Source organism: Semicossyphus pulcher, unplaced genomic scaffold (genome assembly GCF_022749685.1).
Source record: "Semicossyphus pulcher isolate SPU_LCO1_2020_fin unplaced genomic scaffold, fSemPul1.0.p SCAF_15, whole genome shotgun sequence".
Lineage (NCBI taxonomy): Eukaryota > Metazoa > Chordata > Actinopteri > Labriformes > Labridae > Semicossyphus > Semicossyphus pulcher.
The window spans coordinates 17052676-17080433 of NW_027211659.1; the positions used below are offsets into that span (position 1 = coordinate 17052676).

The window sequence follows — 27758 nt, forward strand, 5'->3', positions numbered from 1 at the left end:
GGTCTGGTCAAAGCTCTGGATTTCAAGGATGTGATACATTTTTCCCAAGAACATGCTGAGGAATTAACACCTGTTTAAAAGTTCTATCTTACTGTTTGAGTGGAACGTGCACATTTTGTCTGGCTCTATAACAAAGCTCTGCTGATTGGAAGAACTGTACATCTTGCAATTTAGCGTGTAATTTATTCACAGTCGCTCAATAAGATTAGAGGACAAGGTGTTCTGTCTTTTAGTCAAGTGTGCAGTGAGTCTGTTTTTTATGTCCCCCTGCATCAGATAAATAATTTTACTCATTAAATCCAGTATTGACACAGTTTCATATGAGAGACACTTCCAGTTTTATCTGCACAATACATCAAAAATGTTTTGCTCGATTGTGGCTGCTAACAGCATGAATTTCCTATTATCTGCAAGCAATGAGGGTGGGGGTCTTCTGTGTTATCTGTGCTGCTCATTTGTGCTCTGGGACACTGGAGGGATCAGCTCATTTCTCACCACCTGCAACCGGAAAGGCATTATTGGTGCAGCCCACGTCTCATTGCTACTGGCTGCCATTCACACTGTAATTCCAGTCTCACATTAGCGAGGTCGAGCTGACATTTGTTTATCAGGCTGGTATGAAAAAAAGTTGTGGAAATTTGAGTATGGGTGATTCATACACAGTTAAGAAGCAAGTGGCAATATCTGCTGATAATTATGGAGCTTCACAGTCCTTTACGTAGGCATGAGAGTAGGTTTATTATTACATGTCACATGTACCTGCTAACCTATACAGTCACTACAGGCAGACTGGGGCTCATTTATTCTGCTTAGTTCAACACTCACGCTGCTTTTCAATTTTCCTGCACAACCTGCTACTCCAAGGCCTTATTGAGCAGAAACATTAGGTGTGGTTTCAAGGTGTTTTTCTTCTTCTATGTGCTCGTGTTCATCAATGTTGTGTATCTCAGCCTCTGCAGAGCGGTTTGTAAGCGTAAAGCTTGCTCGGATTTGTTCCTGATCATCAGAGTAAAACAGCCAATTTTAAGCCTCATGTAAGGAGAAGTAGTAAAAACCTGTTTGAACTTAAGTTCCGTAATGGTCCAATCAAACTTTTACATCAGATGTGGGAAGGTAAATACATCAAAGTGATTAAATTCTGCAGTGTGGTACATGGATGCTATATGCACACTACACAAAGAAAATGGAGGGAAAGAGATTTCTCCTTTGCAGCAATAGTTTGTTCCACACCTGCATCGGTGTAACTCTATATATAGATAACATTGCCCCTGCGCAGTGTGCAACACTTATCTCTGCAGTGTAAAAGCAAATATTACACCTACAGAACATGACTTTAATGACTGTACCACCCATGTAAAACCTCTCCTATGGATGTTCTCTGAGTCATCATGGAGAGATCTTAAAGGGCACACTCTCTAAGATGTGCACACACACAAAATCATACACGCACACGCAGAGGTCAACATGAAACGAGGACAAAAACTAATACGCCCTCTAACAAATTTACATCGCAATCATGTCTGCTTAGTGTAACCTCAAACTCCTGCAAAATCCCTGGAGACAAAGTCGAGCATTTCTGTGTTGGTGTGTGTGTTTGTGTTTGTGTGCGCGTGTGAGAGAGAGACAGAATGTGAACAGGGCCGACCCGTCTGGGCTCAGCGCTGGTGATGTTTCATTTCCATATTAATAGATATGCTAATCAAAGCCAAATCATATGCTAATAAGCATGATGGATTGATGCTGCGGATATAACTCAGTTTGCTCTCATGAGGCGGAGTAGCGCAAACACACACACACACGCAAACACACAAACAAACACACACGTAAGGTCAGCGTGGCAACAAACTCAAAACAAAGTATATTGCAACCAATCAAGTAACTTTTATTCATGTACATACAAACACACACAATCACACACACACACACACGCACACACTCACACCAATGTCTGCTGTGTCAGTTTGTCTTTAACGACTGCTGCTACAGTGCCTGGTCATCCTGCAGTGAAGGAGATAAGGGACTGCGTGTGTGTGTAAGAGAGGGAGAAATGTCGTTGATAGAGACAGTTCTTCACTGGGTGCTTTTGCTTGACTGAAATCTCCAAGGTCATCTTTTATGTGTTGAGCTAACTGTACTCTCTGTACTCCGGCCTTTAGAATGGGGAGGGGGTCGTGGGGTGGGTGGGTTCTCTCCAGGTAACGCTGAGACTCGAGCTGATGAGCTGACATCTGCACTGCGAAATTGATAAGCCAGCAAGATACATGCATGCTCATGCACACTCACACATACACACACCAGAGGCAGGTGTGTGCCAGCTCCCTCCTGCTGCAGAGACAGAGAGATTACTGAGGAGAAACAGAGAGGAAGAAAGAGAAGAAGAGACAGAGGTTTCATAGACGTGGGTTATAATGTCTGACCCCAATCAAAGCCAAACCTGTCCACAACTCTCTCCTATTTGCATGAATCACTGCAGATCTGCACTCAATTTAAACTCACTGACCTCACATCCACCTGCTACAACGCAATACAACCCAATCCACACACATACTGTATATAAAAAACAACATAAATCCACTGTAAGTGCATAAACAAATCTACAAAACACAAACAGCGTTATTAAGATACAGATCCACCTACACCAAAAGGAAACCAGCTCCAAGAACACCCACACCACTTGAGTCCACCTACGCCTGCCGACTAAGGACTCATTCAAAAGTTCTGACTGCACTTTACGGCTGTAATAATACACAGACAGCTCTTCAATAAATTTTAATAAGCTCATGTTCAGTTTAAAACAAAGATAAATCCACCAACCAGTCGGACATAAAACCTCAACATTTTGGATTGTGAGAGCTGTCCATCTGTCTTAACACAACATTTTTTTTGTTATATTTTGATATTTTTCATTATGTTATTTACCAATCAATATTTTTTGCAATAGTATCAGAACACATGGCAACAGTTAAAACCAACAGCCAGCTTTGCAAACTGTGTGTGTATTATACTTGTTATGGTTTCTAAAGGAGAATGACATCACCACTTTGTGTAAAAACACAACCCTTCTCTTAAATGTGAACTTACGTTAACTAAGAGGGGATCCCAATTCAGATCGCCCTAACGGAAAAACAGGGTTGTCCAGCAATCTCATTGCAACTTTAAGGTGCCGGCCAAGAAAATACATTTGTGATGGGAAATTTCTGGAACATTTGGATTTCTGTCTTCATAGTACTTTTACTTAAAGGAGCAATTCGCAAAAAAATTGAAATTGACACCATAGCTGTGGAGAAAGTTGTACAAACAGCTTGTGGCTTTCGCCCATTCTCCATTCCTACAACACTTATTGCGCCCCTCCCTCTGAAAAGAACGGCCCAGCGAGGGCGTGGTTACATAGGGAATGTATAGGTCTGCGCAAGAAGTCTGCCTGTTTCTTATGTTCGTTCTTTCAACCAGAAGAGTTGATAAAACACAGGGCGTAATTCACTCTTCTCAAGGTCTGATTCACAAAGCACAGTGCCCTGATGATATTCAAGCGCAAACATGCCCATAAGGTTTCACAGATCCGGCAGTTTGCTCTTGTTTTGTGTCTGATTGTGGGGAGAAGCTGTCTGCACCTCCACTCTCAGCTGCGTGCATACTGACAGACCTAAACTCCATGCACAGATCGATGAGGAGACAGGAGGGGAGGGGGCAGATCTTTGAACAGTTTACTGTAAAGTCCAGACTTGGTTACTAGTATTACTCTCTGTAGCAACTTTATGTTTAATAAATGAGTGCGTGGACAAAGTGTGGCCGTGTGCCACTGATTGGTCTCCTGATTATAAAAATAATGACAATATATTATTAAGAGATTGTTTTTACAGACAAATACATTTTTGGACCACAAAAAAGGTGGAATTTTCGTCATGATCACTGGAAACTCTGAGCCTGGCAGCCCTTATAATACTGCACCGCAGCTCCCACCAACTGCTGGTGCTGTTTGTGTTTGTGAATTAGGTGCTTTTTGCCACGAGTCTCATTTGTACAGAAAAGGGACAAATTTGCCCCGAATGTTTGCATAACATGACTCATTGAAATAAGCGCAAACAGCACTGGATCACAGAGACGCTGTTTGCTCTGAAGCACACTTTGGGGTGCATTCAACCCTCTGCGTGTACTTGGAGAATGAGGCGGAGTCTTTTTGTGTCATTTGCACAGGTTTAGTAAATTCCCCCCTTAGAGCGCTACCAAATATATCTACAAACAAAGAGCATCATGGTGTTCACCTGCGTTGTACCGGAGTGTAAGGAGAGCAAGAGGTAAAGAGACGCTGGAGTGAAATACTCCCTGTTTCCAGTCGAGGACATTGATTGCGGGCGTCCTGGATTGAGGAAGGAAGATTGAGGAAATGTAGATTAGCAAGCTCCCTGGCGGAGGCAAGATGACGCGTTTTACATAGTCTGGCAGAGGTTTTCCAGAGAAGCGGATCGCGTCCTCAAAAGGCACAGAGCGAAATTGCATTTGTTTTCTACCATAATGGCATTAGCTCCCCATAACAGCATGACAGGACTGAGGTTGAAAATCTGAAAATTTGTGCTTTAATGCAAAGGGAATTTTACCCATAATAGCTTTCCATCCATTACCTATACCGCTTCAGGGTCACGGGTGGCTAGAGCCTATACACAGTGGATACACAGGTCACCAATCAATCACAGGGCTGACACATAGAGACAGACAACCATTCATGCACCTGCAGGCAATTTTGAGTCACCGATTACGGTGTTTGGGAGAAAGGCAGAGTACCGGAAGGAGCCCCAAGCATGCACAGAAAGAACCTGCAAACTTCACACAGAAAGGCCCCCTACATCCGAACGAGGGTTCGAGCCAGGAACCTTCTAGCTGTGAGATGACAGCACTAACCACTGCACCACCGTGCAGCCCTATTAACTTTCCAGAGTTATAAAATCCTTCCTAATAGTAGAAACAGCTGTGCAGTGTTTTGGCCTCTGATAAGCCTTCAAACTGGACTGCTCCTTTGTATTTCATCCTCTCATTTACCTTTACCTGTATCCGTTTGTGGGAGTCAGTGCTACTCTCAGTCCGACTGCCCGCTTCAGGCATAGACAGCAGCACCCTCTTCAAATGTGGTGACTGACAACCACTTCAAACACTTCCCATGTAATTTGGAATTTTTTTCCGGGGCATCCCTAACATCTGCAAACCCCTCATTACCAATTCATGTATCCAGGCTGCCAAATATTAACACAAGCAGTCTGCATGCACATCTAAGCTGTGAGACAACAGCTACTATGAGAGGTACTTTATATCCAGCAACACACACACACACACATACACACACAGATCAGCAAAAGTCCAGCTGGGGCCTTCTCATTAAGCTTTACAGACAAACACACACACACTCACACACGCGACATGCCCCTTACCCCCGCTGTGTCTGAGTGATGGAGAGGTCTAAATTATTAATGCATCTCTATCTAATGGGAGCCCCTGTGTGTCTGTGTTTTTGTCAAGACTTCTCTCAGCCTGAGCCTTAATCATGGCCACCTAGGAGAGTCATTTGGTCAAGCAGCTAATTTCAAGGACATGAATGTGTAGCAAAGAGTCCAAACCTGTGCAGGCTGCAAACCCCAAGACAGAAAAAGTGTGTTTTCCGTTATGATTGGACGATTGCAGAGCAAAAAACATAATAGTGAAAGTAAATGTAGACCTGTGCAGATGCAAATATCAATGCATGTGTTTTGTACCATAATTGAGTTTTTGTCATTGAATGTTTGCTCTCTTGATAGCAGATAAAAGCAATATAGTGTTTAAAAACAGCCTGGAGGATGAGTCATTCCATTAGTATCTCTGTCTCTCTAATCTCTACCTTAATGGATTTCTCTAAGCTACGCTACGTGAATACACAACACAGTGGATGGGAGTCTTTTTGTCTTGACGGACACACAAACATAGGAGCGCTTCCCAATATGATTGAACCTGCCGTCAGTTCTGAAGGCTTCATCGTTTGTTTTGGACGAGGCCTCGAGAGGATCAGCGTGTTTGCAAATCGGTGTTGATGGAGAGAGAAGAGAAGCCTTAACAACAGTGAGAACTAAGGCGAGACACATCCTTCAAGTTTATACCGATGGATTTTTACAACGCTTTGAAAGCCTTAATGTGATCCAGAGCAAATTGCGCATGATGTTTTGTTCAGTTGCACACGGATTAAAGCAAACTATATTTCACTCTTGACAAGCATGGCATGATGAAAGAAGGTTCAAATGTTTAGGGTGTTGTTGTTTTTTTTATCCTTTTGCCGGGAGGAAATCCCTTAAAGAAAACTCCACCTCAGCCTGGCTTCAAACGGCATTGCTAATGCAATTTACATTTCAGGGGCAATTTTAATTTTCTCCACCTTGTCTGACGGAGGATAATGAACACACAATGTGTCTATATGCCGATATTCCATTTGAATGCAATTGCAATTCTAACATTTAATCCATGTTTACCCAACACCAGACAGGCTTCAGCCTCTTCTCTGGCCAGCTCTATAGGAGAGGTTGGATCGAGCCGAGTAACCCATTTAGACCAACTACAAACACAACAGTCACTGTGCCACTGGGATGAAGTATAAGCGCTGCTGAAGAACAAACGAAAGAATAAAAAGAATAGCAATCCACATCACAAAATGTGATTCTGCTTAATATGCAGTAGATTTAATGAAGTGTAACAACTGCATGTTTCTGCAGTCTGCTGTATGAATACTTAACATCCAAGTAGATAATAAAAACACAAAAGTTTTTTTGTCAGAAAAAAAAGAATACACCAGAGAAAATGTTTTCTGCCTCCTCTCTCCCCAGTCACAGTATGATAAATGATCACTGTAATACAAGTGTTCTGCTGCAACATCGCTGTTGTTGTTTTTTTACAGCTCTTTCTGTAACTCAATATAAGAGTGTTTTGTGTGTGTGTGTTTGTGTGTGTAATGTCTGTGAGTCTACCTCCACATAGAGAATGGGGAAGATGCCAATCTTGTCTCCCAGCATGCCTTCTGCCCAGTTCTCGTCCACTCGCCTGATAACTGTCAGGACCTCATCCTGGAGAGAGAGGAAATGAGTGAGACTACACACAGACACACCTGCACACAGTTTAGGTAAAACGTGTGTCCAAATAAAAGGTATTTTGTTTCTTTTGTATCACTAGGGCAAAATATCAACTTTAGGGGGTTTTTTTATTACAGAGGATGAATAAATAAGCGAATGAATTTTGTATGTTTTCACAAATACCAATCAAGCATCATTTCTTAATTTTATGTCTGCAGAGATTTTTGGCAACAGTGGTGGAGCTTTTAAATCTTGAGAATCTTCAAAATTGCAGCAGAAACTGCTTCGATTTAACTTTGTGGAAAAATGCAAATTACTATCTTATGGTAGGTTTTTATGTTAAGGTAAAAACTGCCTCAGCAAAACTTTATGTGCTTAATAATCATCATTCAGCAGTCATGCAATAACTACACGTGTAAGGTGCAAACTTGCAAGAAAGACAAGTCAGCATGCAAATATGTTTTCATCACTGTTACCCTTTCTTTGCATTATATTCTCAGCAACATTATATCAAACATTAATGGAAACATACTATCTTCCTCTTTCAGCACACACACACACCCACAGATTTCACAATGAAAGTGCTTCCCCTCTGTTGTTTTCTCCACACATGAATACAGAGGTCTTGGTTAGACCATTAGGGACGGCACTGATAATGCTTGTAAATGACTATGTATTAGTCATACTGAGTAATTACCTCTCACACTGAGAAAACAATATCACACACACTGGTTCTGCATGACAACACGCATAGAGCACACCACAGGGGGTGTGAGTCTCTGTGTGAGTGTATGGCTTTGTGTAATCTGCAATCTTTAATCTTTCCATTAGTTTAGGCCAAAAATGTGATCCATGAACGCCTCATCATTATAGGTTGAGTCGGATGTAGAACAAGCTTTTACTACATGACTGTGCTTTGCAGTGGTGCAAACACCTACAGTGAGGTGTACAATGCACTATAATTTAATGATCCTTCTCTCCACAGAAACACTCAGACTGCAGAGTGAGAGGATGTGTCGAGCTTTCTGTCCTCGCACAAATGAGTCTGTGTAACAGCAGGAACAAAATGATAAGCTTTGAAGAACAGAAGAGTACACGGAATACAAATGACTGTTAACACATAACGCAACCTGAATACACACTTCTGTCTGTATCTCTCCTGTTCAATCCATTCCCAAGTGTCATTTTATTGACACTGACAAATGGGGATGATTTCGAGATGTCAACAACTCTGTCATCCATCAAACCAGAACAATCCATAGAATAACCAAAATCTGACGTGTATACTCTAAATCTCATAACAGAGAAGGACCCAGTGTGGAAGGGACCTGAACACAACCAGACCCCGTGATAATTAATCCTAATCATTAATGGAATCGCCTTTTACAAAGAGAGAGACACAAGAACTGAAAGCAGCATGACGCTCTGCTAATTAACAAGCAGCCTTGGTATAAACAGAAGAAGTGCATGCCACACACACAGACAGCCCCACACGCCCTGCAAGACTCTAGACTGGATATAATGAAATATAACTACTTTGAGTCTGAGTTGGGGTCTCACTAGTAAACAAGAGGACCCATTAAGACGCCAAGATGGAGGTTCCTCTCTGACTGCACTTAGTGAAAACATATTTAGTATCATTACTTTGATATCAGATGCCTCTCCAGAGAAATCATCACTTTGCTTCTCTTTAATGGCCACCCAGGACAGCACGTCAAAAGAAGCTCAGTTCGCAGTGTAAGCAGCACAGCCTATAGGCTGATTTAATGTATTAATAAATAAGTATGACAGTATTCCCAGATTGAGTATGTATTCTTACAGTGTGAAAAAGCATGCTATATTTCACTGATGCCTTAAGAAGTTATACTCTTTAAAGCAGGGTGAAACAATTGTGTTAGTATGGATGTGGAACAGTGATTCAATCATGTGGTTTCCTCGGGGAGCACATGCTGGTTTAAGGAACTTTTAATATTTGATATCTCTTACATATAATATTAGCTGCTGTTACTGAAAAATGTCTTCAATCAAATCCTCACGGTCAGACTGGTATTGACCAGGAAAGCAGCTGCTACTGTATGTTAGGGCTGTGCAAAAATATTGATGCAGCAAAGTATGGCAATATTTATTTTCACGATAACGTATCGATTTTCCCCATCCTAATATCGATACATTTAATGGATTTAAGACGGCCCTATATTTCCCTCAAATTCCTGTGATCACAACGCTCCTGTAGATGTCGCTGTAAGGCTAGAAGGCTGGTTTGTTCCCGGTCACTGTTGGCATTACTTCCGTAGCGATCATGGCAGAAAAAATAAAAGCAGGCGTATGAGCGTACACAGGTACATAACAGAGACTAATAATTGAGACCAACTTAACAATCTCACTAACAAGACACCATGCAGATAACCCTTTCTCTCCACACACCTACAGCTCTGCTGTAACTGACGTGCTGTTACACAGCGGCTTGTCCCTCTTCCTGTTTCTCTGTCCCACACACAAGTGGCATTCTGCATTTTTCACCTGCGATCCCATTTTGTGAAAGAGGCTCGTCTTTAAAGAGGCATGTCTTTAAAGACGTTACGTATCAAAGCGATCCAAAGCCGACATGGTTCTGAATAACAGCCACACTACGCCGCGGCACTGAAAAGCTTTTAAAACAGTGGCATAACAAGCTCCATTCTTAACAGGAGACGTTGTACCTCAATCAATGCATTTACAGGAGGGTCGTACTAGCGGACATCTCTCTCTGTTTGTGTGTGTTTGTCTGACAAGCACGTCGGGAGACCCTGCTTGAAATGGGTGCAGGAGGGGCACAGCGCAAGGTGGGGATTTTCAGTAATTCATCAATCGTGGTACACAGCAAGTTGTATTCTCAGCTCCACTTTAAATTTTTCAGTAAATTATGTCTCGCAATATGTATTGTATCCTGACACATGTAATGTGATATGTATTGTATCGTGAGGTCCTTGCCAATACTGTATGTTATCTCCAGCCTTAAAATACCTCAAATCAGAGACACTGACTCATAATTGTATTTAACCCATACATATAGTGTTCAGTTGGACAATATAAGTTGCAATAAAGCAAAACCATGCTTTGGTATTAAAACGTGTTCAATCAAATACTTAATCAACGCATTGACTTACATTGGAAACAACTGTAAGTACAGTAGATGGTGCTCTCTGTGTGTACTGTCAAACAATCTGACTAATGACACTGAAAAGTATTATTTTCTCTTAATCATTTCTAACTTACGGATTTTAATTGTTCTGGCGTGGGCTGGTCTGTTGAGAAGGTGAGTCATATTTTTAATTGCAAATTATAGAAAAAGGGAATGGAAAAATGGGATGATTAGAAAACTTCTGGGTATTCAAACCACGTAGTTTTCTCCCTGTTTGAAGATGCTGTGGTTTACATTTTGAGAGTCAGTCTAAAGAGTGGAGTCAGTAGTGATAAATTATTAGTGCCCTACAAAGAATCAGCCTGGTTTCACTCCACAGATAAGTGTTTTCTTCTACTACAGTATTTATGCTGTTGTAACTCTTGAGAAAGTGATCGCTCTATTCTCTACACTCATTCATCCTTTTTTTTTTCATATTTTCACAGTAATTCTGTGTCTGATAGAAAAATAGTGTCCTCAGACAAGTGTGTGTGTGTACAGCATGTGTCAGTTTGTGTGTGTGTTACCTTGCTGAAGGCTAAACAGTCTTTATCCTGGTCTTTGTCTTTGACCTCAAAGTCGTACAGTGCTTTGCCCTGGGGTGGAGTTTGGCTCAGGGGACGCAGCAGCTGGATGTAACTGGCGGGTAAGAAACCGTGACAACCGTTGAGCTCGCCGTGGTACCAGTTGTCATCCACCTTCCGTCGCAGGATGATGATGTCACCCTTGGAGAACTGGAGATCGCCTGGTTCTTTTCCTTCGTAGGAGTAGAGGGCTTTACCGCAAGGCAGTGCTGGGATGTTCTGAAACACAGACAGACATAAACTTACAACCTCTAATCATACGAATAGGAAACATTTTCTACATGCATCAAAACAAAGCAGTAAATATGTCCTTACTTTGCTTGCAATGGTTGAGAAAAAAATGTTCAATACATGAGTAAGGTACGGAAGCGTTATGTCACAATAACAAATCTGTTTTTCCCATTATAATGAATTGATTTATCTCATTATCTCAAGATAACAAAGTTTGTTTTCTCGTAATAAGAGGTTAAATTTTGGTGATCTAGAAAACAAAACAACAGGCTGGTCACTGTGATATTACTGCCGACCCAAGCCTGTGTCTGTGTCTGTGCTTTTGCAACTCTAGAGATACGAGGTTATGATCATCTGACATACAGTGGTGCAGCGTTGTTATATCGAGATAATGTGATAAATAAGACGAGATCTTAAGAAAACAACCATAAATTAATCGTTATCACAGGAAAACTGAGTATATAAAATGTATGGATCTATTTTTTTTTTTTGTCTTTTCTTGTAATGAAATTTTGTATCGTCTCAGTCGTCTTCAAATCCGTCAAAAGGAACAATCTGAGAAGAAAAGAAAATCACTCTTGCATCTACACGAAGACAATAACCTGTGTGCTTCTCATCTCCACCATAAACTGTATAACTAAGGGTTACAAAAAGGCCCAAAGGGGCAGAAACCACTAGGTTAGAGCACTTACATGCTGTAATAGACACTGAATTTTGCTCGACAGTTAAAACTTGCTGTCTTCTTCTAGCTCCGATTATAAGATTGTCTGTCAGTGATCCTACTCTACATGATAAATCAGAGTCTCAGTGAGAATAGGATGTTCTTCTGTTCAGCAGCCCTGCATAGTTATTAACATAAAAGGTTAGGTGACAGGAGTTTTTTTTTTACATCTTGCACAGAGCCGCATTAAGAGCATTTTGAGACCTCTGAAGAGGATTAAAAGCATCGCTGTCAAGCAGAAGCTCCACTGTGTTGAAACGATGCCGGGTAACTTCAGCAAGCAAACCTTGGGGTTGACAATTTCCTGAGTTTCCAGTGAACTGCAATTCATTATATTCTTCCTATTAAGGAGCTAGGAGTGTGGCTTTTGTGGAATGAACCAGTTTCAAATCTCTTATGTAACAGTATAATAAATGCTGTATAGCTTTTCATTTTTGCATCTGCGGTGCCCTATTTTTGAAGGAAGGTACAAGCGAGGCAATGTGACTCCTGCAGTGTTTAAATTAATTAAAAAAAAAAGGCCTGTGGGCAAACTGGTTCTGAAGCAACTCAAAACAGTATAAAATCCAATATGTTGCAAACTGTTGGCCCTGGAGACAAATTTGTAGAGCTTGGATAGTTGGATACGTGCTCTAAGTTTCATTTTATTCCCCCCCCAGCAGTCTGTGAGATATGACTGGTTATTAAAATGTTTGCCAGGTAATTGCTGCTCCCACCTTGGGCCAAACACAGTAATTTTGAAAATGCCAGAGCAGTGTGATGCACGACTCCCTGGAATATCGTCAAAATCAGGTCTGTGGTGTCTTGCTTATCACATGTCAAGGACCGACACACACTTATACGTTAACCCTCCACAAACAGATATTTTAGGCTGGTGTGAAATGAATAAAATGTTGCACTGAACTCTATTTATGTTCAAGCTCAATTAACCACAAGCATGATCAATTATCACCAGCCTTTTCCCAATTCCCTCCCGGAACAGCAACTGTCCAATCATAGCTCACTGACCAAAACTAGGCCCAGCAGGCCAGTAAATCTTTAGCTAATATCTCCTAAATTTAAGCTGTGTGCATGAGGCTGTAGAAAGGCTATAGAAGTGTGGAGGGTAGTTTCTTCAAGCCTTTACAAAACTACAAACACCAGTAAAAGTGCAAGGAATTAATTAAACTATATGTGGACCCTTTTTTTTCTCCACACACCTACAGCTCTGCTGTAACTGAGGTGCTGTTACACAGCGGCTTGTCCCTATTTCTGTTTCTTTCTCACAATATGTGACTGCTCTATTTCCATTATCATGAGTTGTATGTTTTACAAAGTCACCCAAAAAACACAAGTGGTATTTTGCATTTATCACCCGCGACCCTGTTTTGTGAAGGAGGTTCATTGTTGAAGACATTGCGAATCAGAACGATCCAAAAAGCTACGTGGTTCTGAATAACATCGGCGCGGCACTTAAAAGTTTTAAATCAGCGCCATAAGAAGGTCCATATGTAACAGGAGATGTAGCACTTCAAGTAGTGTTTCTCTCTTTTCAGCCAGAGACATGACCTTTTAAACCGAGCCACTGATCTAATGTTAGCTTAATAAGCTAGCTAGTTACAGCCACAAGAAATCCGCTAGTGACAGTTGTCATTTCAGGTTTTAAAATTTCGACTGGCTTCAATGAGTTTTTTGTTTTAAAAATGATATCATAAATACATTTTAAAAGATAAACCTTCATCTGTTATCATGTAAACTACATATGTGAAGTGCTAGGAACAATGCTCCTAACCAGACAATGCTAGGCTATTGGATTCATAGTTTAAGTCATCGTTAGATTACATGAAGTCTATAAAAGGAACAAATCAACAAGCTAATATAATTTTAAAACCAGCAGGTGATGTATAAGCTACATTTCTACACAACCTCTGACAGATATTCACACCTGTATTCCTATTCTTCACCACACACATCCAAACAAACACTGCAGTTTTCAGCACACACACAGTATACGGAACATGATCCTGAAGGAGACGGGTATTAAAGGGAGTTTATTTTAAAGAAGATCAGGTAAACAAGCAGCAGGGTGTAACAAAAGTGAGGATGTGTTAAATAAAAACAACTTATTTTCTTCCCACAGAAGCTGTTTACTACACTTACACACACACACACACACACACACACACACACACACACACACACACACTTAAGAGACACACACGCTCTTTTTCCAGTCTCGAACAAACTGATTCTCCCCAGACGCTACACTGAAGAGAACAGCCAGGGGCTCGACTGTCTGAATGTACCGAGATCAGTGGTGACGCAATATCAGGAAACGCAGGCAGACATACATTACATACAAATGACCCAAAAAAACCTTATGCTGCTGTGACCAATACTAAAGCTACTATTAACTACCATTGTTTAACAATTACTATGTCAGCCACCTGAAAACACACTTAATAATTGCTACATTACCAAATGTATGTAGATGAAAGTCATCCAAATATTACACCCTGTTGTCTCCTGTTGTCTCCCATGCTGAGCTTGAGATGCTCATTTGTGCTTTATTTCTTCCCGACTTGATTACTGCAATTCCCTTTTCACCTGCCTCAATAAGTCCTCCCTTGCTCCTCTAAAACTGATCCAAAACGCCGCTGCCAGCCAGACAACTCACATCACATCCATCCTATTCTCGCTACACTGGCTCCCAATAAAATTCTGAATTCATTTTAAAATCCTTGTTTTGGTCTATAAAGCCAAGCACCCAAATACATTGCTGACCTGCTCCATCCGTATATCCCCAACAGATCCCTCAGGTTGTCTGACCAGTGTGTCCTTGTTGTTCCTCGTGTACGGCTGAGGACAAAAGGTTAACCCACCTTTGAATCTCTCTCTCCGACACTTGGGAACACTCTTCATATACGGTTTGCGGTTTCAACTGATGCTTTTAAAGGGCAGTTGAAGACATATGTTTTCAATTTGGCTTTTGACCATGTAACATACAGCAATCAAGTATAATTGCATTTTACCATTCTGTGTTCTTGTAGATTTTTTTATCATTATTGTTGTTATTATTGTACTGTGATTTTTTGTGAAGCACTTTGTGACCTCACTCTGTGAAAGGTGCTATAACAAATAAACCTTACATACCCATAGGGGATTGGTAGTCATTTTGACTACAAGTACACGAAGGCAAGATCAGATTGTTTGTTATCCAGATGATAAGTCTGCATTTTAATACAAGATGTAAATGGGGTTTCTTGTATCCAGACAAAATCCAGATTTGAATTAATTTGTTTTAATTTACATGCAGCTGCATAAATGCATCTCTGTTGGCCAGACATAAAGCTAATTAATTGTGATCCATCTTTGTTTCCCCTCGCTCAATTTAAATCAGTCTTATTGTGTTTGCAAGAGGGAGCATTGAACCAACACACGTGATCACATATGATCTCACGGGGAAGCAGATGTAAACAAAACAGAGACTGACTTCAACCTGCTATCTAGTAATGCTTTGCAGTAAAAAGACAAGAAAAATGTCTAGATCAGAAAAAGTTCAGAGACCCTTGATCAAAAGGGGCTTCAATTCTTTAGATTGTTTTCTGTCTACAGTAGCATGCTAGGTAAAGTAGAGTGTTTACTGTTGCTATAAAACATTAGCATCCCAGTCTCCTCTCCATCTGTCTCTCATTGGCTGTTACGGTCTGGCTCTAAAAGCACTGATGTAAACATACAGATTTTAACCATGTTTGATATTATCGGCCCCGATGATTGTACGAGCCAAGGCCCTAACCACCTACAGTAATTAATGGGCCCAAAACTCCTGTAGTTTGAGCCTGGCCTAACTCGCACATACACCCATTAGGTTAATAAATGCTCTCTTATTTAACTGTCAAAGTGATCGAGGATCACACAACAGAATATCCATGCCACTTTTGTATCATTATATGTGTTAGAAGCATCTCATTTCAGTGTAAATTTAGCTGCCATTATTACAGGGGACCGGCCCTGTGAAGCCTCCTTCCAAGGACTACTTCCTGGCTAATATACATACACTAAAAGCCTTTGAAAGCCTATCTGACTACAACATTTATATATATCGGGTATCTATAATGGTCCCTATTAAGACTACAACTAGATTTCAGTTGAGAATAATTCCCACCCTGCACCTGGTGGAAATTTACAATATGAAAATAAACAAAGGAGCACAAACACCAGCATCTATGATCATAGCTGCCTTCTGTGTGCAGTGTTCCACCTCTCCTGGGTCCCTTTCATGTTAAATATGTTTGCTGTTTTCTGTTTGGTGATGGAGAGAACAGACATATTGGATGAAGACTACATATAAGTCTTTGAACTTCACTTTGCATAAGCAAAAACAAGAATGCTAGCAATAATTTTTCGATCACCTTACACCAAACGAACGACGAAGTGTTGGAAGCCTGCCCAAACTTTAGCAAAGCTCTTGTGACTTTATAACGAAAGTGGAAAATTGTCTGGAACTTTGACGTTGCTTAAGAAGTTGTCTGGTATAAGGCCGGCAATATTGGGAGAAGTCACTCTGTCTTCATCTAGCTGTGTCACAGTCCACCTTCCAAGATCGTGTTAGCCAAACTTCTTCAAGCATTTACACTCAGCTTTTTGAGATCAGACAGCTCTCTGGTTCCTCCAACATGCAGTGTAAACACTCCAGCTACTACAGTACTACAGTCTACACTTCTGTTTTCTGGCTTTTCAAAAGACTTTGACACCTGGCTGGAGGGATTTGCTCCCACTCATCCACAAGAGTGAGAGTGAATGATGCTGAGCCAAGGCTTAGGCTGTTGTCTTTGACCCAATCCTTCCCAAAGGTTTTGGGATTGAGATCTGGGCTCTGTGATGTCAAGTTCCCCCAAATCAAACTCAGAAGCTGTCACAAAGTTAAATGCAAAACAGGGGAACAGAGAGGGGAAGTAAACTTGTGACTGTTTGGTCTGCGGATCGATCACTGGCAACCCCGTTTGGTAAATTACATTTAGATGCTACTAAATTGTTTCCCCAATTACATTGTAGTAAAAACTGTGCTTACTGCTGGGGTCATATTCCCAGACAACATTGCTGCTCCTCCAAGTCACAATACTCCATTGCAACATGTTAAGGCTGAGAAAAATAAGTTGTCTGTGAACATAGTCCTCCTCCTCTTTTCCTTCTCCTTTTCTGCCTCTTATCTTGTCTCACTTTCCTGCTATTTTCGCCTCTTTCAGCCTCCCTCCTCTCGTGCGTCTTCGCTCTCCCTTTTTATCCAAGCTTTGTTTCTCTCCCTCTGGGCCACAGACTGGGGTGACCTCCTGGAGGCTGCTGGAGGGCCTCATCACGGAGCTGCTGGGTTTACTGTCTGACGCAGAGAGGAGGGAGGGCACCAGCTAAAACTTGGGGCAGGCTGCTGCCTCCCTTCACTGAGCCCGGGGCAGCGGGGTCAGGCTGCATGAAGGAGGCCTAAATTATAAAAAAGGAAAAAGATCCCACCTGAATCTAAACAAGGGACCAATTCGGCTGTTTGACCTTGTGTCTTTTTTCCTAGTTATATCTGTGGATAACGGAACAAACAGTGTGTAGGTGTTGTGATGTTACAAAACCATTGCAACCGTTCATCTGAAATAGATTATAATGCAAGATGCTCATCAAGTGTTTTACCCTCACTTTCATTGCATTTTCCCAGCCCTATGACTTGTTTTTGTGGTCTTACTTTCTGACAAACACACATACGCACATGCAACTTCAGTTTTCAAATTACAAATGGAAACATTCCTCCTCTTAGGTTAAAATTTAAATAATTGCTACATGAGTAAGTCGGTGCTTTGTCGAGTGTAGGCTCTTCAAATAGATTAAATTAAGAAACTTTTAGACATTGACCTTCAGTGCAAAAAGATACATTTTAAGACTTCATAGATATACTTAAATGACAACTGAACAATGCAGTGTGTAGCTTTCTCTTCTTTTCATCTCAATTTTTTGTCACTCTTTTCATTCATTCTAACTTGTGGAGCTACTTGAGTATCTACAGAAGTGCTAGTGCTGTGCTGAGTGTCTTTACAGAACTATAAAGGCCCTTTAACACATGCACTTGACTCCTTAAATGTTCTGGCAAGTTTGACTTGTGGGCACCGTGTTTGAAAAGGACAAAGTATGCAAAAATTCACTCTAATAATTATTTAGGAGCTGGTAACATCTCTGTAACTCTCTGTAATTAGAATCTGCAATTATCTAATTGCACATATGTAGTTTGCACACAAATTATATTTTTCTTTACACTCTGTATATTTTATTGTGCATTTCTCCCACCTACGTAAGCATGCAGTGTAACCAATGACTGTATAGATGAAGATGCGTCTCCCTCTGCTCTCATTGCACAAAATTGATGCCAAAATAGCCCAAGTGATAGGCTATATCGGCAGGTGGAGCCCCCATAGCCACTTCCGCTAACCAAAACCCACACTTAACTTACTGAAAAAACAGCAAGCATCGCCAGCATATTTAACAGCAGAACAGCTTCTTTGTGTTGGTCTGAGGTTTAAGTTCACACTCATCCTTGTGGTTCGACGGTCAACCGCCACCGTAGCCCGCTGCTGGAGTATCTTAATTTTTATGTTTATTTAACTAAGGCGCAAGTTTATTAACCACTACTAAGTTCGTATTCTTAATTGTCAAAATGAAATCCGTGGTGACTCACTGGCTAGTTGTTGTTGTAGCGGCTAAACTAGCATGCCGCGAGACTTTTAACACAAGTTTGTTGTTCATAATGTATCCTTCTGTATGGGAAAGATGAGGTGCTTCCCTGAGACGCATGGATAGTGAGTTTACAGCGTCCTTTTAGATTTTTAATGCGTCAGAGACACTGGGTCTATGATATTAAAGCGAATATGATTGTCACTGGGTCCACCCTTATGTTTGACATCACATAACCGCGGTATGGCGGCCATGCGGTTACCGTGACAGCCCTATTCCTATGCATAGGGAAAAATACATCAAGTAAACAAATCTATAAATGAAATAGTGAGGGTAAACCAATTCCAGCTGCAATTTTGATGATGCGTTTCTTGGTGTCTTATCCCTGAATGTCTGATATTCATTAAAGAGCAGAATAAAAAATCCCTTGAAAAGTTTTCAGCTTTAATTGAACTTTCAACATGACAAGCCATGAAACTGCTTTACCTACAGTATAAACAGAAAATTAGATTAAGAGGAATGAGATTAAAGCCTCAAACTAATCCACAATGTCAGGCTGTTGGTGAAAAGGCAACATCCTCCCATTATAAATTAATGATGAAACTTGAGACAGAACTCATGTAGACAGAGGTTTGATACCTTGTTTTGATGCTGAAGCATCAGCCTTCTCCCTGCATGTTTGGAAACTGAAGCGGGCTGCGAGATAACTGAAAAGACTCTTCTTTGTTGGTGTAAACCTTCAACGTGTTCCTGCTGTGCTGCCATCACAGTGAGGAAAGAAACTAATCTATCCTTAACAGTCATTTCATGTGTGAAAAGAGTGAACAAGTCAGGACGGGTGCATCACATGTGTGAAGAGGTTTAGTGTTGTACCTGTCACAGGCGCTATATTCATCAACAAAAACACACACACACAGGAGGCTCTCTCACCCCTGTGTCGCAGTAATTAGTGTCTGTGGATTTCTGTAATGGACAGAAGGTGTGTGCGTGTGTGCGTCCCCAAGGATAGGGGACATGTCACACACACAAACACATGAGTCCCTCCATCAACCTCGACTGAGACTCCCATCTGGTCCTATCTCTCAGTGTGTGTGTGTGTGTGTGTGTGTGCTACAGCCATAAGGTACCGGGAGGTGACTTGTCCAACATGGGACTGACTGCTCCATTCAACAAGGTCCACTATGACACAGAATCAAACAAAGCCACACACACACACACACACACGCACACATAGACAAGGGTTGACCGTGGATGACTGGTGGATCGATGAGTCGGTCGCTGTGGACTTTTGGAACGACTGACTTTTAGACATTTTATTGAAAAACATAACTCAAGTTTTAAACTTTTTTGATGACTTGAGGAATATAACTTTGTTTGTGTATTGCATTCAACAGATACACAACACAAGAAGTAAAAAATCACAAGCGGCGGGCGCCCAGTTAGTGACGCGTTTTCCATCTCCCAGCAGTGGTTGATCTGCCAGAGAGGGTAGGTGGAGCTAAGCGGCTTTTTTCTGTCTCTGCAAGTGTTTTGAGTAAACAGTAATCTACTATGAACATACAAAGAAAAGATTGATGACTAAAGATACCACTTCAAAAATAAGTGAATATACAAAGAAAAAGAAACTAATTGGACGCTCAGATGAAGGCAAACAGTCTGAAAAGGAAAGCGAAGAAAATCGAGAGTTACAACCGGAGCCAACCGTGGACGTTACACATGCAACACTGTTTGGATATCTGGGCAGTGTGCTCCGGCAATTACCGTTTATTGTCATAGGTGCTGCCAAAGAGAACGAAACTGAGATCTTTGAGATTACCACTTTAATATAATAAATTGCTTTTATAACTTTCACTACTTAATAATCAGGATGTAGTTTGATAGTAAAAATGAGTTATGGTTTTCTATCCAAATAGAAGTAAAAAAGTAGAAACAGTTGTTCCCTCCTTTCATCAAGCAATGACTACAGTACGATCAAAATGTAAGTGAAATTACACACAACACAAGTTTCTTTACAGCATTCTTTTTCTGAAACCCTACATACAGTTCTCTTTGCTGACATGAAGCTCAGAACAACATACAAAATGCAAGAGAGCTTCTCAGACACTTCAGGATAAACTCTTGTGAAGGAACACGAGAACAGAACAACATTTTATTCAAACAGAAACACTGTGTGACTCATTGCATAAAGACCTGAGGCTGGTTTTGAACCAGCAGCATTACAATATGTATCACTATTGTCTTTGAAGTCAGTCCTTTAATATTTCATTTTTTTTATAAGCCACAGTTCTATGAAAACAGAAACAATGGCACGTCTTGATTGCATGTACTACCTAACATTGTTTGTTCCAGAAATGTTGAAATATAAAAGGTTCATTTGAAAAAAACACACCTGTTGTTTTCTGCATTCAACTGGATATCAGTCATTCCTTTCAAGAATGGTATTTTTAATTAATGCAAATTAACAGTTTGCATGCTTCAATAGGCTTTCTTTTTCCAGTATTACAATATGTAGGCAATCCCTATATATAAAGCTAAATATAAATATGTATACAGCTATGTCTCGCTGGGTCCATATTTATTGAGAGAAATATCATATTCCCTTTTATACTGTGTATGTGGCATGAAATGGAAAACTATAAACAGCTGTGTTTGGTCTCCTACATTTACACTCTCACATTTATACCACACACGCCCACACCCTTATAACAGGATTAGCGTCTTTATGCCACACACACATGCAGAGCTAATTATATCAGTAATTAACAGCCACCTTCAGCTCTTTGCACGTGAGAGACAATAAGGGAAGTGAACTATATACACTGCAACATCCATCTGACTGTCAGAGGAAACATGACACCCAGGAGGATATTTCTATGACTGGTCTTCCCTTCCTTAAAGTCAAAACAGTGACGGACAAACAGTTCAGACTTCCAGCATTCACAACTGAAGCACTTTTTGAAGAAGTTAGAGAGACAATGAGACTGTGCTGTCTACTTCATGAAAAGTGGTTAAAAACATGCAAGACAGAAAAACCATAAGAAATAAGAAGTCTCTCATTCACAGGGGCACTTGTTTCAACTCAAATGTGAAAACACAATCAGTTTTGCATCCATACTAAAGCCAGATGAATTCCAAGTAAAGATGCTGAATAAAGAAAGTGAACTAAACTAAAAATCCAAAATGAGCATATAATGTTCGACACATTTTAATATATTAAAGGGCCAGTTCGCGGATTTTCAACCTCAGTCCTATCATGCCATTATGGGGAGCTAATGCCATTATGGTAGAAAACAATGCAATTTGGCTCTGTGCCTTTGGAGGACACCATCGCTTCTCCAATGGGCCCTGGAAAACCTCCGCCAGACTACGTAAAATGCTTAGTTGAAAAAAACACTTAGCATTAAATGCAATAATTTCTTCCGTGAGGTGCCTTGAAACCCTGCCTGCTCTCTTGTTTTCCCTCCCAGATATTTCACATTTAAAACTGAGTCATGCTTGTTCAAAATCACCAGGTGTGAAATGTAGACTGCAGACCTGAAGTGTTTTTAGACGATCATCCGGTATATTCTCGTCGTATTTCGGATTCTGTACCGCTCTGAGCCATTGCCAGCAGCAAAAACGGTAATATTTCACTCCAGCGTCTCTCACTGGGCCGTTCCTTTCAGAGGGAGGGGCACAATGCACGCTGGGTGTTGTAGGAATGTAGAATGGGCAAAACCACCAGCTGTTTGACCAACTTTCTCCACAGCTATGGCGCCAATTTCAAATATTATTGCTTCCATTGATTACAGAGAACACCAGCTTTGACTGACAGTGGCTTTCTCCTTTAAAATCCATTTTGTTCGTAATATATTGAAGCGGTGGTCGAGTAGTCATTTGTTAAGAATATACTATAAAAGGGTAAAAGGTTTTTCTGGCAAATCATCAGGTTAAATATTATGTTAACTTCACTCCAGCACAAAACTGCAGCTATATATTAAGAGTCCCTTAAGTACGGAAGCCTTTAGCGGACATGCATCCATACATCACATTTACTCCCGTTTTCTCGTGTTTTCTCGAGATCTCGACCTATCTATCACTTTATCACGAGATAACGACGCTGCACCACAATCAAATCAGATGATCATAACTTGTATCCCCTGAGAACATAGTAACAGGCTTAACTTACCTCAATAGTGTGGGCAATGGCAGCATGACATGTGCTGGTCTGTAATATCACAGCGACTAGCCTGTTATTTTGTTTTGTAGATCGCCGGAACATTATCCCATTATCACAAGAAAACTAGCTTTGTTATCTCGAGCTAATGGGCCAAATGAATCCGTTATGATGGGAAAACCGGCTTTGTTTTCCAGAGATAACGAGAAAAATAGTCGAGATCTCGAGAAAACTACCAGAAATAACTCGTTATCACGAGGAGTCAAGTAAATGCATGGATCCATGTTCGCTAAGGGCTTCCGTACTATGTATTGTCTCCGTTTTAATAATTTAACTTACATACTCATTTTCATAACTATAGCATTACATTTATAAATACAGCACTGGGTCTAATGGGACAACAATCTAACCTAAAAATACCTTGCTGAGAAGATTGCCAGTGTTTTGCTGCACTTTGGGAAAAGTTAATAATGCCACCCACGAGAGCCGCATTTTTTTGCAGCTGCTGCACGTCCCCTGTGGCTGGCAAAGCTTTTATGTGTGGAATTATTTACCTTATATCACTTGGAGACTGTTATTCAAAGGCATACTCCACAAAAAGTCAATATGACTCCGCCAAAGGAAGGACTTTTTACAGTTTACCTCAACGAGGTTAGAAAATTAACTTAGTTTAAGAGAGCTATAAAGAAGAGTAATTTTCAAATATAGGCTACAATGCTACTGAAGGTTACTGTGAGTTCACTGATGGGAGACAAAAGCTAACAGGCTGATATTCTAGCCACACTGGCAGTGTGTCAGTCAGTCAGTCTGACAGATGGTCTGTCAGTCTGTCCATGGTGCAAAGAGGATGAATCATGCAGACTCTGATGACCCCATAGCGGTGACGCATGAGGGAGAGCCAGTAGACTACCAGCAGAAGTGCAATGCTATGTAAATGTACTTGACCTCCACTTAAACACTTAACACTTTCACAAAACACTGGACTCAAGTTGTCTTCAGGCAGTGTCACTGACACTGATGCTGCCTGAGGTTTCAGGTCACGAGAGCATCAGTCTGGACCGGTCTAGGAAAGAGTGCACAGATTCCGTCTGCTCATGTTCAAACCGCTTTCTAAACCGTCTGCACACACACTTTAAATACAGATATGCATATGTGTTCAAGAATTTATGTATTTGCAGGGGAGAGAACACAGTGAACCAAAAGGAGAAACTTCATGGAGTGTGAAATGAAGGTTGCTGTTGTTGAGGACGAGGCTATATTGGAGGAGATTGAGGATTTATTGTTTGGTGGTCGGAGCACTGGTGTGACCAATAAGAGGAAATGTGTTGAGTGGCAGCACGTCACAGCTGCAGCAGAGACTCCTCGCTCTGGGATCAAACCTTTCCTTTCGTCTTAGATGTCTTTGTTAGACTCACCCTGTTATGTTTTTAAAATCGTATCCTGCCAAAGTTCATATTTCTGCCATCTATTTAATGTCCTGTTTTTCTAAATTCACACAATGCTTGCGCTGTCGTTTCCTCTGGTGGGGTCAGGAGTCAGTGGAGCTCACTGTCCTTAACAAGCTTCTGACTTTTAACTGGAAACTGCCTCATCACTGGTGCTGCTCCTCAGAGGGAAGGAGACACAGATCTGACGGTGCTGCAGTGAACCAGATAAACAGACTGTTCCCCGAGCGTGAAGCCTGCACCATTTTACACATATCATCAGGTTATTTCCTACACAGCTTCCGTGGCAATTACTGTTTCGGCCTGGAGGTTCATTTTGACAGGAGTTATCGTCCAAAGAAGACAAGTTTATATCTAGTGGAATTAAAGATAAAAGAACATCAGGGTTTATTTTTTATGCTGTGTATTTCATATTTTTTAATGGCCTTAAATGAACACCAATGCCCATAAGCGCTAAACATTTGCTGGCTAAGTATTAGGGATAGGGACTAATACTCGAGTACTTGTTGTTGATGTCATTATTTGAGTAACGTCACACTACTCGCGCATCCACGCATGTGTTGTTTTCGGCTAAAGTCGTTTAACTCAGTTACATGCACCATGTCAGCTGTGACCAGGAAAAGTGATGTCTGGAGGTACTTTGACAAAAAAGACAGTAACGCGCTGTGCAAGATATGTGGTGTCAAACTATAGAAATACTAGCAAGATGCTTAACCACATGCGCTTAAAGCACAAGCGGAGACTGACAACAGGCAGTCTCGCCTCACATCATTTGCTAGCCCTGTTAGCACACGTCGTGATAATGATACCAGAGTGGAGAAGATTAGCCTGCTAATAACGGACATGGTGACTGGAGATATGCTCCCATTAAGTGTTGTGGAAGGAGAAGGCTTCCATGAGCTGATGGCGTCTGTTGAGCCGGAGTTCAACCCACCATCACACTGGACAACAGCTACGAGAGTGGAAAACGTGATATACGTGTGAAGCAACACCGAACAGAAGTCCATACAGTCCGCTGTATCCAGACGATTGACAACAACTTTAATTGAAGGGCCTGTTAATGTTGTTCAGTGCTTTTGAAATTGCACTTGCTTTCTATTGTAAAAGTGTTAATGTTTTCTTACCGGCATATAGTCTACTATTTTTGGGCCGCGAGGTCCGTGTCCGACGTATGTTTTTTTTAACAGTAAATAAAGTATATAATTTTGTGAGTACTCGATTACTTGTTCAAGGTAATTAGTTCACTCGAATATTGAAATCACTGGAAATGCCCATCCCTACTAAATATCAAGGCTCAATGGATGAGGTGACAGACATGTCTGTAAGAGCAGGACAGAGAGGAGTAAATGCCTTATAACATTTTAGACAGCAGATATCACAACTGGCAAGTTTGAAAATGGCCTTAGAAAAAGACGGTGATTTTTCTCGATTTAGATTAAGCCCAGTTTGATGGCCAAGGTTCTCATGCTACCATGCTTATTGTTTGGGCCTGAGCACTGACTGGTGCAAGGACTCTATTCATCAAACTGAAGGACCTGTTATTCTTTTGGTGCCAAATGATTCACATTTTGAAGGAGCTAAAGGTACTTGAAAACTCCTGGAAATTAGCACATGCATGTAAGTGGTGAAAAATGTACTTTGATAAATTCCTCTTTGGAAATATATCCAATCGAACTCAATCTTGGTCAGCTCATAGATCAGTCCTTGATGATCACATATTGTTAAAGAATAAGAGTTGTGTCGAAAGGTGCGGCTGTGGCAGCATGACGAAATTATGTTTTACCATGAAACAACGAGTGGTTGATACTCAAATATACAATATTCAATCTGCTCCAAATTGAACATGTTTCACTGGAATACCATCCTGAAAACATCCTAATGGCTGGTGACAGGACATGACAATTTTTTATAGTTTGGTGTACTTACAACTCCAAGTACTATGACCTGATTAAACTCAAATGTGCAGGAAAGGCTGAATTGCGTTATGTTGCTTTATTGAGACGATTAGAAGTTTACAACGAGTGCTGTTGGCAGCACAGCAAACATTGACTGTTCGCTCTGAGACAGGAAGTTTGTTTAAATCAATCAAACGCCCAAGAGTTGACATGTTTGATAAGATTCTCAGCCTTTAGACATCTACTCACTAACAGTCAGTCAAAGTCATGGTGCTGCCTTCAATTCTTGAGTGACAAACATCATCCAATTTAAATGCAGTTCAATTGCTCTGTCTCAGTTGATATACAGCAACATAGTAGCGTGGTTGTGCACTGTATGTTGTCACCACATTGTAGACAGGAAGTGGTCATTTAACTCGTCCATGCACTTTCAAGTACTTAAGAAAAATCTCAGCCAATAGCTGCGACCACCCCAAAACATCTTGGGTTGTGTTGTTGTCAAAACCCAAGTTGGGAGGGCCCATTTGTGAGGAAGCACCAACCCCCTCATTACCTGTTTGCTAAAACCCCTTTCTGACAAGAAAAGTGGACGGATTCACACACACAATTTTCTTTGTTTTCTTAAATTTATGTGAAATGGTTTCAATATTAATTGCTACAAATAGCTGTACTCTGCATGAGTAGAATTTAAAGCAAGTTTTTGTTAAAGTATAATGAAGACATGCAGTAGTAAAAACAATAACCTTTTAGAGTTTGAGTCCTTTGTGGAGGCCATCTTGTGCTGGTGCTTGAAGAGGAAGCACGCCTCAACTGAAGCCCTTTATGTGACGGGTGAGTAGGTGGGTTCTCTGATTTGATTGCACAAAGGATGATACTGAATGGTCTTGACATTATTTTCTTCCTTTGAATGTGTAATACATATGACTATATGGTGAAGAATGAAATGAGGTTTGTTGGTATGAGCAAGCTGCTAAAGCAGTGTATATTTGTGTTTAACCATGTCAACTTGATTTTCTACAGTCCTGACATGATAGGCCAGTTTGAACTGGCAAGGCGGCTCACACGTTATATATGTGAGTGCAATGAGCGAGTGTGGACTGGTTTAAGAAGAGCAGCACCAGAACTGTTTGAGCTCTGTAATGAATGTAAAGCATTGAAGCTAAGTTTTTTGGTTCATGTTTTGTTTGTAGAGACTGAAAATAAAAGTCTGCCTAATTGTGCAAAGCATAACTCTTTTACAGTTTAGTTTAAGAGAGCTGTAAAGAAGAGTTATTTTCAAATATAGGCTACAATGCTACTGAAGGTTACTGTGAGTGCACTGATGGGAGACAAAAGCTAACAGGCTGATATTTTAAACACACTGGCAGTGTGTCAGTCAGTCAGTCTGACAGATGGTCTGTCAGTCTGTCCATGGTGCAAAGAGGATGAATCATGCAGACTCTGGTGACCCCATAGCGGTGACGCATGAGGGAGAGCCAGTAGACTACCAGCAAAAGTGCAATGCTATGTAAATGTACTTGACCTCCACTTAAACACTTCACACTTTCACAAAACACTGGACTCAAGTTGTCTTCAGGCAGTGTCACTGACACTGACGCTGCCTGAGGTTCCAGGTCACAAGAGCATCAATCTTGACCGGTCTAGGAAAGAGTGCACAGATTCCAAGAAGTCTGCTCATGTTCAAACCGCTTTCTAAACCGTCTGCACACACACTTTAAATACAGATATGCATATGTGTTAAAGAATTTATGTATTTGCAGGGGAGAGAACACAGTGAACCAAAAGGAGAAGCTTCATGGA

General features: G+C 40.9%; 1 protein-coding gene across 1 annotated transcript in view; it reads right to left on the reverse strand.

The window, feature by feature from the left end:
• Nucleotides 1-27758, reverse strand: part of LOC138592452 (E3 ubiquitin-protein ligase SH3RF3-like) — a 113609-nt gene that overhangs the window by 31602 nt on the left and 54249 nt on the right. The window contains exons 2-3 of the mRNA XM_069663265.1: nucleotides 10767-11042; nucleotides 6978-7073 (exon numbers count right to left, since the gene is read on the reverse strand). Of these exons, the coding sequence (XP_069519366.1) occupies nucleotides 6978-7073; nucleotides 10767-11042 (372 nt within the window). The remainder of the gene's footprint in view (nucleotides 1-6977; nucleotides 7074-10766; nucleotides 11043-27758) is intronic.